Here is a 13,717-nt window from a genome sequence, read left to right as displayed (position 1 = left end):
TTTCTATGTGTAGTCTATGAATTGGTATTGGGTTCGGGCTGGGTGCGCAGGGTGTGCAGATACGCAACAACAGATATGGGTAATTTTTTGGCAGCCGTGCGAGCGTTTCTATTCAAAAGTTGTTTAATGCGTAAAATTTTAATTTTTTTATCGTCGTCGCTGTTGTTGTTACTGCTGTTGTTGTTGTGCCACGTTGGTGGCGGAAATTGTGTCAGCATTTGACAAAAGAGTTAAAAAGTTGTGGGAAAGGCAGATGCAAGCATCACAAGATTGACTGATGATGCTGAGGTGTGAATGGATCCATAGAGGCTGGACTGACAATGTATATGAATATATGTGAAATTCTATACTAGCTCCAGCCACTTCTAAAGAGAGAGAGAGAGAGAGATAGGATTACTGTTAGCTCTAGATCTAGTTTAGATATATTTACATGCCACGAATTGCTGATAAAGCAAAGCTTTTAATCTCTGGCTGACTTCCGGCCGTGCTAAATCACTGCAAGAACCTTTTACGAAATAGTCTCTGATAGAGCTACGCCCCAGCTACGCCTCGACTACGCCAGTTGCTGTCAAACCAAGCAAATGTAATGCTATTAAAAGCAAACCAGCAAACAACAACGAAAAAATGCTTTCACATTACAGAGAAACTCTCATGAGAAACTGTCGGCCAGCCAAATGAAAATTGTCTAATTGTGCGTGGTAAGATAACAAACAGGCAACGGCTAGAGGGCCAGAGCTTCCTGTTATTGTTATTGCTATTGTTCCTACTCAGTGCTGAATGCTGTTGTTGTTGCTGCTCTTGTTGTTGTTGTTGTTGTTGTTGCAACACATTTCATCAATGTAAATAAGCAAAAATTGGGCGACAGCAGCAACAAAGATAATCGCCTTAGTAGCAAAAGCGAAAAGTGCACTCCAGGTCATCGATGTGAATGTGGCATTAAGGCCGCAATGACAACAACAAGCTGCCACATATCCAGAGAGTGAGAGAGAGAGTGTGTGTGTATGCGTGTGCAACCCCTCGTTACTTTAAAACTGTAACAATTGGCAATTGTGTGGGTCTTGCGGCTTGACAAACGTTAAGCGTAGAGCACAGAGCGCCGAACCTTTGAGCACGCTGAGCGGAAAGGATAACACGCACTTCTGAGGCTGCCCCACGCCATGAAAGTTAATTTACGTCACGCAGCATTTTCAATCAATGTCAGAGACCGGGGGTTAGCTGTAGCCGCCGAAGGGTTGCGGACCCAGGCACCGAGTGCTCTAAGGGCTGGTCGCTCGCCCGCTGTTCTTGTTTATTTGCATTTTGGCAGCTAAGGCAATCAAATTGATCTCGTTTTATTTTGATTTGCATTTAAGCGACACTTGACGACTCTCGAATGTAAATACGCGCAGAGACCTTCAGCATATTTTCATAGCTGACAACGCTGACGTTTATCGCCTGGTTTGGCTCTTTAATTGCGCATTAACTGTTGCGCCAAAAGGCGAGCCGAGCCAAAATGGAAAATTATATGAAAAATACAGACGTCGAGATCCGTCATCAACGCCATCATCATCAGCAGCATTTTGGGCAGGTCACAGAGCAGAGCACACGAACCAACACAAAGATATACAAATATTTTTTAATTGAATGCAATGCGCTGCGCGCGACGCTGGACGTTGATGAGGGTGCCCTATAATTATATAGACCCAAAGACTAACTCTCAAAACTGAATCGAGACTGGCTGGCTGACACGAAACTGTCTGTGTTTTGTGCTGTCCGAGTCGACTCGACTCGACTCGACTCGTCTCGACTGACTTGTGGCTTTCCACCGACTAATTGCTGGGATTATTTATTTATGGAAATCTATCTAGCCAAAAGTCGTCGCGTTGACGCCCCTAACAATTTCGATTATGATGAGGCCAGCAATTAAACGGAGCGAAGCGGCAGAGTCTCGAACCTACACTGAACACGATCCTAACTATGTGAAACTCCAGCATCGATTGACACTCTTCTAGCTCATCAGAAAGCGATTACAACTTGGGATGGCTTATCAATTAAAAGTTCGTATGTCGTTTCTTATTCAACTAAATTTGACTTTATATTTCAATTTTTGTAGACCTATTCACCATTTATTAAAGTAAAATATATTTATTTCACAACTTCCTATATGTTAGATAATTTATTTATCAATTCAGATAAGTCTATATATTTTTAATTATTTAAACTTCATTAATTTAATATTTATTTATTTAATTTGAATATTAAATAAAAGTATTTACTATACAAAAGCATATTTTTTTTGAATTTTTTGAATTTATTTTTATTTATTATTTATTCATTATGAATATTATATGTGAAGATTTTTTTTATTTGATTAGTTTGTTTTTTTAATAAACACATATTTTTTGTAAATTTTTTTTTATTAAGAATATTGTTTTTATTTATAACTTTATATTCATGAAGAATACTATTTGAATTAATTAGAGTAGTCTATTTTTTATTTGATTAATAAATATTTTTATATTTATTTATTTTTTTTTTAATTTATTTTGTCATTATTCATTTATAAATAACGTATGGTGGTTATATCAATTAAGATTTCTTTAACTTACTGAGAACACAATGTTTTCCTCCTGCAACTATTTTCCAACACAATCTTTTCACTATTTCTTCAAGTAAAATATTTCTCATAATTTAAGGACTTTAAATACATGATTTGTTTTGTCATTTTCTACGTCTTTAGGCAATTGTCTGACCTCATAAATTAGAGCAACTTAAGCATTTCGAGTGCCTCACACACACGCACACACACACATACTCGCATAAAGAAATGAGACTTGAGGAGGACACATCCTTGTGCTACGTTTTTCTTTATGCTTTCTGCGAAAAATTCCTGTCAAAATTGATAAAAATCACATTTTCCATTTGAATAACATTTTACGAATTCGTGCATAAAATTACGGCAACCCTCGACGGCGGTTGCTATTCCCTCCTCCTGCCCCCGACCCAAGGATTCCTCTGCCTGACTCTGGCTCTGCGTGTGCACTGGAATTTGTGCAGCAGCAGTGAATTTCTTTGGTAACCACATTCCTGGACTGCCTCTGCCTCTGCCTCTGTCTCTGCCTCTTTCTCTGTCTACTTAAAATGTAGAAAATATCTATTTGCTACGCCCGAAATACGCGCGGCAAATGCTGCTCGACTCAGGGAAATGATGTGAACTCGACTCGAGCGAGTCGAGCAAATTTCTTATCACCATGGCAAAAACTCGAAATGAACATTAAAATTTGCTGCTCGCTGCCCGCAAAACTCATTCAACTGTAGATAATTTTCATTCACACACTGATGCAGAAGTCGCTCTCTCTCTCTCTCTCTCTCTCTTTCTCTCGCAAAGCTTCAACTGCTTGGAGTATGCCAAAATTTAATTTGTCTACAAAGTAACTCGACGTGTAGATAAATCAATCAAAATGGAACAGAAAATATGAGAAGATGAAGAAGAAGACATCTCGTAAAAGTCGACTAGAATATTTTTGTTGCCAATAGTTTGCTGTTGTTGCTATTGTTGTTGTTGTTGTAGTCGGCTCACTTTAAAGTTTCTTTTAGTTGTTTCTGTTTCTTTTGCCATCAAGTCCAGCGCAGCGCCTCCTTCTGCCAGTAAAACTCAGCGCAGGGCTTGAGAGCGCGTCATTTGGTCTATGGCCAAAAAGTATTGCCGTCTTCAAAAAAAAAACTATACCTATATATATGTATATGTGTATCTATGTATGTACTAAAAACTGAAAAATGAAAACTGCATTATCACCATGGAGCACTCGAGGCGGACGACGAGTGGCCCGGAGAGTGTCGCTGTCGAGTGGTGTTTGCGCCGAACGCGCTTTTGTTTTCTTGCCGGCAACAGAAAAACACATAAAAAATATTTTGCCTATCACCATAAATAATTCAACGTGGAGTCCAAGTCCAAGCAGAGCGAGCATCGAGCATCGTCGAGCATAAAAATCTTCAAAAAGAAGCGCCAAGTGCGAAGTTATTATTGTTGTTGCAGTTGTTGCTTTAGTTGTTGTTGTTGTTGTTATTTTTGTTGCCGCTGCACACACTCAAAATATTGAAAAATCTCTCGGTTGCCACAAACTTTTGAAGTGAAGACTCTGCAACATGCAAAAGACAGGCAGTCTACGAGTCTCGGCTTAGGGCTCTCCCTAAGTATCTCTCAGTCGCACTCATATATGTGTATATATGTGTGTGTGTGTGTGTGTGTGTGTGCTTAAGCTTTGAGCCGCATTCACTCTGCTTACTGAAGTAGTTGCCCGCTCATAACTTTGGCCGCAGCAACACTTCAGACCTCAGGCTGAAGCAAACAACATAATCAAACAGCTGAGGCAGCGACAAGTCTCAGCAAAGGTGTAAAGAGCATCCACTCTTCGCATAGGCTCGCAACGTGACTGTGTGTGTGAGTGTATTATCTATTCAGTGTACTGCAAATGTCAGCTGCGATTCAATGAAGAGCGAACGATACGTTTCATTGAATTATTTAGCCGACAGTCAAATGAATACATCTAGGGTATATATAGCATGATCCGATTTACAACACTTACCAGGGTCTGATGTATCTAAGACAGGTGGCTGCTGTGATAATGGACCAGGTGTACTACCAGCGCCCGGCGAGCGAGCATCATCGTTCATTGCGCCCCCATACGACAGCGATGAGCTGGGCGGCCGCTGCAAAGAGAGAGAGTGGGAGAAAGAGAGTTTATATTATTAAAGCGATCATATAGACTAATATAGGAAACATGTATTTATTTATATATACAATAGATCGATCAAGTTGGCCAGGCATGCGTTAGGTGTTTGTTAGAATTAGTTACAAATTGCTTATAAATGTCGCTTTAAATTGACACGCCAACCATAAAATGGGCCACATAAAACTGGCCATACAATCAATATAAAGTCCACAGACGGCCAACTCAATGTCGACTCTCTTGTCTGTCCCAGTCGGAGCCCGAGTCTAAGTCGCTGTCTGAGTCTACGTCTGCACGACTGTCAAGTTGTCAAAACTGCCATGGCTTGGCCATATTCTGGACTAACAAATGCCCAAACGGCGCGATCGTGGCCTAGGCCTAGACCGGCAACAACATCGTGTGCAAATATATATACATATATATATATATATATTGTATAGTATATGTATATGTATATGTATTTATAAGTTATCAAATTAATATGCAGCAACTGGCTCTGCCTTTGAGCTGGTCTGTGTGCGTCTTCTAACTAGGAGCAGCAGCAGCAGCAACAACAACAACAACAGCAACAGCCTCGTCATCTTTTAGCTGTGCGACGTCGCGTCGTGAACGATGGCGGCATATTAAACCGCTCTGCTCTGCTCCGCGACGCTGCAGATACCAAAAATGTCAATGTCCAGGCTGGTCAGAGCACTCATAGCCATATAGTTATATAGCCATGTAGCCATGTAGCCATGTAGCCATATTTTTAGCCAGCACGTCGTTGCCGCCTAGAGCTCCCTGCTCGAAATCGATCGGTAACAGCAATTTAAATTCTGCTAATAACGACGAAATTTGTTGTCGCTCGCAGAAGTCAACAAAACATAAAATGCGACGGCATTCATTTCATGCACGTGTACACACACACACACACACACACAAGTGTAGTAATGACCCTACCTCCAGTCCATCGCTCACAATTTTTAAGCATTAAATTATTATTTTCCCAAGCTCGTAAAAATTCTTGACTTTCGAATACAATAAATTTTGAGTGTGCGTACAGCAAATTTTTGATTCATTTGGCATGCAGCGCGCATCGCATGTGTTTTCGCTAAATATTTGTTAAATCGCATATTAATAGCGCCCCGCTATAGACAATACAAATATAATGGCTCTTGATGAGTGTGTGTGGGTAGGGCGATTGAGCTAAAGTTTTGATCATGTTGCAGTTTGATGCTAACTCAACTGAATGAAATTTTGCATATTTAAAGAATTTATATAGCATGGCCATAGAACTTCCTTATCATAAACAACTATAAAGACTCTCTTACTTGTTCATTCCTAGCCATAATTTATGCAGCTTATTCAAATGATATTGGCCTGTTGCCAATCTGTCTGCGTTGTCTTTTAATTCCTGGTTCGAAAAGTAGCTAATTTGGCAATCAATGTATTAATTATGGCCGACGTTGTCTGCATTTGAAAGTAACTCTTATTACTAGTGCCCTCTCTCTCCCTCTCTCTCGGACTGTCTCTTTCTGTATGAGCTATGAGGTGTGTTTTGATGGTCGCATAAACAATTTGCAGCCTAAACGGATACGACTAGCGACTCTCGATAGACCTGAAGCAGTTGTTGTTTTACTTTACTGTTTTTGTGTGCTTTTTTTTTTACATTTTTTTATTCTCGTTGGCTACTTTATGGGCTATAAAAAGCGGGCCAACCGCAGCCTAATTTGTGGCTCATTAAAGCGAGCAAATGAAACTATTTAATTAGCCGCATTAAAAAATGAAAAAATAATAAAAATCAAAATAAACTGAACTCAGAATCCCGAGTGAAACAAAGGGCTGCATTTTCCCAAACGAAACTTTCCTTTTATGCGTGGCATGTTGGCCACTCGAAATTCGATAGGGCTGTCGGCTTTCGGGGAGTTCGAGTCGGTCAGCTTTTCGAATCTTTCACACTTGCCGCACACACTTTAGAGTCGAAGTTGAGGCTCTTCTTCAGCTTCTTCTTCTTCTGGTCGGTCTTCAGGCTATTGAAATTGTATCGAGTTACCAGAACACGGCGAGTGTTGCATGCGGCGGCATACGGCATACGGCATACGGCATGCCGCATGCGGCATGCGGCATGCGTCGTGCTAAATGCCAGTCGCGCTCCTTGAAAGGATAGGCACAGGACTGGACAGGGCAGGACAGGACAGGACAGTGGACGCTCTGGATCTGGTGCTGGGTAACAGAGCTTATCGATGCGTGCATTAATTACATTTTCAATTAACAAGCGGCATGGAAATTAAGCTATCGAATTGCCATTGGCACGACTCGAATGGCAGTTGCTTCCTCTTCTTCTCCTCTTTTTTGCTTCTCCTGCTGCTGCTGCTGCTGCTGCTGCTACTGCTGCTTATCGCATTGCATGTCCTGCGACAATTATTATCAAATATTGGTTTTTATTTAAATGATGAGGGCCAAGCGCTGACGCTTTCACTATTAATGAAATTGAGTTGAGGCAGCTCAGCTCGCTCGCCTGCTCTCTTACCCTCGTGGCCCACACTCATGCACGACACTCGCTCGATGCCGCTTCGCATCACGTAATGTTGTCCCCCCTATCTCACTTCTGCCTCCCCTCATTCCACTCCCACTTCGCCTCATCACCGGCAACAAAAACTTTTTCACTTTGGGTCCCTTTGGGTGCATTAAAATGATCAAGAAACAATTTTCGTTTACCTTTTTGGCGCTGAGGGGTTTGGGGACGCTGTGCCATCGACTTGGGGGTTTGGGGACCTGCCTGCCGCCTGCCGCCTGCCAGCCAAATTATTTATTTATCAGCTAAAACGCAGCGTCAATAAGCAAAATGGCGTTGCCAGCTCTTTAAATTTTTGATGATGATGCCAGACCGCCTCGACAGCCATCTACCGCCTGCGGACTGCTGCCAGACATGCATGACAATCGTGTTGTTTAAAAATTTAAACGTGCCGCACATTAAACAACCGCAAAGTTGTGCTCTCACATAAAATGTAATCGCTTCCCTACCCCCACCAAAATGAACAGCAAACAACTAAGCAACAGCAACAACAGCAACAACAACAACAACTAAACAATCACTTGGTCAATTGCTGTTGGCAAACTTTTGTTTTGTTTGATTGCCCAAACACTTCATTATATTGCGTATCTGCCGCACTTCCGCTTGCTGCCCCCCGCCACCCCTCTCTCACTCTAGTTTCTTTGCCTCTGGTCAGCTTTCCAAGTGACTTGGCTAAGTCGGCTCAGCTGCCGCATAATTGCGCCTTGGCCCCAGTCAAAGCCGCGTGCCAAGGAAGTGCAGGACTCACAACATGCAATTTTCGCTAGAGATTCGGCTCTATAATTTGCTAGCTGGCAATCACAGTGGCTGCCACGTTGCCGTTAATCACTACAATCAACAGTTAGTAGAGTTGCCCTCACGGCCCGCCTTCGCTCTCACCCCTCACTCCGAACTACCCACCCATCCACCCACCCACCACACACACTGCAAAGAAAACAATCAAATTATGGCAAATGGGCGCAGAACTTTTTGAGCGCGCGTGGGAAGCGTCGATTCGATTCTCGAGAGTGGGCGTGGCAGCGCGTGTGCCATCTCGAGAGTTGTTGCCACTGCTGTTATTATGATTGTAACTCATTTGCCAATGCGACACGGCACAGCAGCAGAGCTCTGAGGCACTGAGCTGAGCTGTATCTGGAGTGCTTCTGCTAATTGCCCTGCAGCGTTTGCCGCGTGCATTTGACATTTTGAGCCATGGGAACGGGAATGGGAAATGGGAAATGGAAAATGGTATTTAGAATTGAGATATCTGCTGCTGCTGCTGCTGCCTGAGGCCAACCAGGATTAGGCTATGCTCGTTTTCACAATTAAAAACTGCAGCTTAGCATTTCAGCTAGACCCAATAATCATTGCCATTGCCTCAGTTGCCTCACTTGCCCCTTTGGCCCTTGGGCTATGCGAGCTGAACTATTTGCTCAGCCTCGAAAGTGGACGTGAAACATATTTTTCTGTTTGTGTACAAACACTCACAAAGCGACAGCACGCATACACAGATTGACTAAGAACCACACACACACACAATTCGCATCCATATCCTTAGAACAAATAATTAAATCCTTTTTACATGGCCGCACAGGCTGAAAGTTTTTCGCTTGGTTTATGTTTCTGATGCGGTTCAGGGCAAACGAAGCTGAACTGAGCTGAGGAGAACCCCAAATACCAATCCGTATAAACCCCGACGGCTGTTTGTTTTGATGGATTTGTTGTTTGGCATTGGCCGGGGCACACACACAAAAGCTTGTGTTTGTCTGTTTGTGTCGTGTTTGTGGTTGTTGTTGTAGTTGCTGCTGTTGTTGTCGTGGTTTTAGCGCCCTGGAGCAACGCTTAGTGGCAAGCCAGAAACTCTAAGGCGCCCATGCCATTATGCCTCCGCCTTGGTAGCCCCATTGTCAGTCAGGCAGTCTTTCAGCTGCTTCTGCTTAATTAACAGTATATGCTCGCACCACCCAGCCCGTGTGCCACTTCAACTGCTCCTGTTGTCGTGGTTGTTGTTGTTGCCACCTTCTCTGTACTTAATTGCGCGCATGGCATTTAATTGTTTTTCAAATTTGTTCAAGTTGTAAAATGTTCGCTGAATGAAATGAAATGCGCTCACATGTGTGAGTGCAAGAGTGCGAGTGTGTGTTTGTGTGTGTGCCATTTTGTTTAAGGGTTGAATTTTTAATTAAAGTGAAATAAGCTGGCATCGTAGGAGCATTGCTCCTTGCAAGACCAATCAGACAGCCAGCCAGCCAGCCAGCCAGCCAGGGGCTCTGGTCTGCCAATTCCCGATTCACAATATGGCTGCCTTTTGGGGTTGCCCTCGACGCTCGACACGCAAATTGCTACACATACAACCATATGTATATATATATATATATGTACATATACGTCTATGCCGGCAAGTGGCAGTGAGTGCAGGCTATAATTTCAATCAAATTGCAAGTTAATTACACACAATTATACCACACACACAGACGCACACACACACATGCACAGGTGGCTCAAATGAGCTAGAGAGAGACAGCAGTCGATATGAGTGGCAGCTTGTTTTGTCTAAGTTATATGCTACGATTTAGATTCCATTTAAAGTGGAATTTAACTTAATTTCAGACTAAGCGAACTTTAAACTGAGCAATCGATATATAAAATACTATATAATTTATATATACAATTATTTTCATTAAATTTGATTGATTTGTAATATATTAATACTTATTTTTATAGTGTTATAATAAATTTATATATATTATTTTTAATTTGATTATTTTTTGCATTGCAACTTTGTTCCTAGCCTCCTGTTCCTCTTTAGCATAAATTATATTATATTATATTTTCCATTATATTTTTATATTACATATTAAATTTGATCAATATATTTTTTATACATTTTCTTCAAGTTTTATTCATTTTAACTTCCATAGAAAATGTGAAATCATTATTATTACATATATTTGTATACTTATTATTTATTATGATTATCTTTGCCTATTTTACTTTGTTCGTTTTACATTGGTATGTTTTATAACTGTTTATACTTTTGTATTTGTCTTTTTATGAAATTGTTTTTGCTTTAAGTAAGAAATATTATTATTATTATATATAAATAAAGGAAATACTGAATAAATATTATAGTATATAAAATCGTAGCTCTTTTAACACTCTCTTTCCCTCCCTGTCAGCAGTTGTATTTACAGTTCAGCAACAACTGTCTTAAGTAATAAAATTTATGTCTGCCTATCTATTTACAAGCTTTCCTAGTCTATCTATAATAAAAGTTAAAGTCTGTTGGACTGACCAGCTGAGCGGGTCAGTGGCGTAACCACTCGAGTGAGAACATGTTAATTTCGTGTAGAAGCACTTGACATAATTGTGCGACTACTGTGCTATCTATCTATGCTTTCAGATATACAACAATGTTGATCAGATGGGCGTCGTTACTCATACGCAGCGTGGTACAACGTGCACTAGTCTACCTCTCTCTCTCTCTCTCTCTGACTGCTGCTGCTGCTGCCTCGCTCTGTCTCGCTCCGAGGCACAGGAAATCTTGGACTGCTATCGCAATCGAAAAAAGCACGCCCAAGTACAAGTCTGTGATTAAATATTTATAAGCTGATAACAAATTGAAGCAGGTACCGTAGCTGCTGCCGTCCAAGTACTAGGGTTTTTTCGGAAATCTTGTGCAAACAAAGAAATTAGTATTTTGATAATAAAAATTCAGAAGCTACCTGAAATACACAACACAAAACAGAAGAAAGGAATGAAGAAAAAAAAATATTAAATAGATAAGCAGAGTGGCGCGCAATTGTGGCTCTATCACTTATCATTTGTTTGACTTTGTTATTATGTTACACAAACAGTGGAAAAGTAGCTGAGGCAGAGGCAGAGGCAGAGAGAGAGAGAGAGAGACTGAGCAGAAGGTAGCATGAACCGAAACTAGATTGAATTTGGAACTGGGATTGGATTGGGATCGAGACTCGCTTCGGACTGTGGCGGAAATGGAGCACGGCTCGAGCCGACAGCGGGAACTGCACGCGATTCGCATTGGGCAATGTTCACACAGTGTGTCAGTGGATTTATCTGCGACGCAAATCTTGGCTATCAATTTGAACTTTTGCGCAAAGCCCAGCCAAAAGAGATTAACATGTGAGCGACAGAGAGAGATAGAACGAGAGACGAGTTGGAGCTGCATGGACTTTGCACTTTTTAATTTGCAACTGACTGCAGTTGTTTGTTGCGGCTGCAATGCAAATAAGATAATTATTCAAATGGCATGTTTCACACAATTCCAACACACATTCTTTCAAGTCCAGACCCAGACCAGTTCAAACGAAGAAAGCTGCGCCGGAGGGGTGGGACTGGCACTGAGACTGGGGCTGTGGAGACGTATCACGAAAGGCAATGGAATCATTTTCTTGCCGGCAAAGATATCAAGATAGCAACATGCAAATGCTGCAATGATCGCGCGAAATAGATTTGCATAAGCTGACAGAGCGCGAGTGAGAGAGAGATAGAGAGCGAGAGCGAGAGCAGGAGAGAGGATCAGTCGTTGCATGTGAAAACATTAATCGTGTAATTAATTTGATGCATGTGTATGCAAAGTAATTTCATGTAAAATGTCACACCCGCCCCTGGGTCCGAAATACGGAACCGGGAACGGGATACCGCCACATGGGACACAGCCAACACCAAGGAGTCTCTCGATTCTTGTTACATGGCGTGCCGCAGACCAAAATCAAGCCACACATACAAAGAGACAAACAGGAGACAAGCAAACAGGCTGGCCGACAGAGAGACAGTGTCAAATAGATTCCGCTGGCAGATAGAGACGACAGCGCCTGGCATGGAGATTAGCCACATCGTGGTCAGGGATCAGGCGGACATGCCTGTTGCCCGGTGCCCGTTGCCCGTTTAGCCGTTGCCTGACTCGAACGCTCATTTGCAAATTACGTGGACGGGACGTTGTCAGCGCCTGCAACGCAGCGGGACGGCAACTGCTTAAGCAGACATTTTCATTTCGTTTAGCCAGCGAGATTTTATAGATTTGCATTCCTCGAACAAGTATTTGGGCCCGCATGACATATGCAATGTCAGCGCTGACGTGCCAAAATCTCAATCTTTGCATGCGATAAGCACGGCCACGAGGTGTCGGACACTCCGGACACTCTGGCTCTGGCTATCGGCCGGCACCCATCTTGTTAGCCAGATAAGCTGACATTTGAAATTAGCCAGCCAGCGGATACATGGCCATAGACAAGGCATTACAAGGATTTGTCGCTGTGCGCCTGCACCGCGGGCCCAGGCCACGAATTGTCGAGTCACATTATGTGAAATTCATATACTACTCGTATTATTGATATAATTCACTGATAAATAGCCCCAGCCCCTGCTCCAGTCCAAGCAGCAGCAGTCGCTCCAAAGTAGATCAAAAAGATTCGCAGACCTATACTTTTCTTCTTATTGTTATAGCCGATTCACCTCCACTTCCATCATCATCTCCATCTCCATCTCCATCTGTAACTGCCTAAAAGCCGAAAATACACTTCAGTTAAACAACGCCCCGATTCCAGCTTGGATCGCCCATGCCATTGCTGAATTCTGCCATGTCACGCTTGCTGCGAAGTTCAGCACGCCGCGTATTGTCTTAAAAGGCCTCTAAAAAGGGGCGGCCTGTCTCTAAAAGCCCTGGCCCGCTCCACAAACTGTAAGCTGAATGCCGAATGCCGAATGCCGAAACTGTCGCATCATTGCGGCCCGGGCGCAGTAGACTAGAAGACGACGTCGCCATCGTCATTGCGATGACTAGCAAAAAAAAAGAAAAAACTGAATATTAAAGAAATAAAGTAAAACAGAAATCGCGTTCTCGGAGAGTGTTTCCATTTAAAGGGCAGCTCTCTGGCTGGCAAACTCGTAAATCAGTCGAGAAATCACGTTGGCCAGTGCAAAATCAATTAGACCTGGTCGTGAGGCTTTGGCTTTTGGCCCAGAGAGAGCCATAAAAATTAGAAAATTTGATTATTGCCACACGACGATGCGCAGAGATTCACTCGTCCATTCGGGACGTCCCATTGGGCCACCCCCCTTCATGCCACTGCCCCTGCCTCAGCCACGAGCCGAGGGCCATTTGCATATTATCGTGCGGCCGTGGCAAGATGCTTTACAAAAATTTCATTACCCAAACCAAAGGGCATCTCGGTAGCGGCGTTTAAATGAGTTTATTACGTCTTTTGGCGTTTCACAGTTTACAGCATTTAGCCAAAAAATACTTTCAGGGTCGCAGCACCGGCTCTGCCAAAGGGGTGTGCAGCCGCAGCGTATTCGTAATGAAATTTCCATAGATTTGCATAAAAAGGCATCGAAACTGAACTCGAGCCGAGCCGAGCCGCGCTGAGTCGAGTCGAGTCGAGTCGAGTCTGTCACCGGTGAGTGGTGCAGAGATGCCCTAAATTAGATAATGTCTAAATTGGATTTAAAACAC

General features: G+C 42.6%; 1 protein-coding gene across 3 annotated transcripts in view; it reads right to left on the bottom strand.

The window, feature by feature from the left end:
• The window catches only part of hth (Meis homeobox homothorax), a 160,742-nt gene that overhangs the window by 53,733 nt on the left and 93,292 nt on the right, over positions 1–13,717 (bottom strand). For all 3 annotated transcript variants that reach the window (XM_089258150.1, XM_030386799.2, XM_089258157.1), the window contains one exon: positions 4,566–4,689. In XM_089258150.1, coding sequence (XP_089114276.1) covers positions 4,566–4,689 — 124 coding nt within the window. The remainder of the gene's footprint in view (positions 1–4,565; positions 4,690–13,717) is intronic.

Source organism: Drosophila navojoa, chromosome 2 (genome assembly GCF_054131105.1).
Source record: "Drosophila navojoa isolate 15081-1374.11 chromosome 2, UAZ_NAV_1.0, whole genome shotgun sequence".
NCBI lineage: Eukaryota > Metazoa > Arthropoda > Insecta > Diptera > Drosophilidae > Drosophila > Drosophila navojoa.
This window is presented reverse-complemented; position numbering and strand designations above follow the sequence as displayed.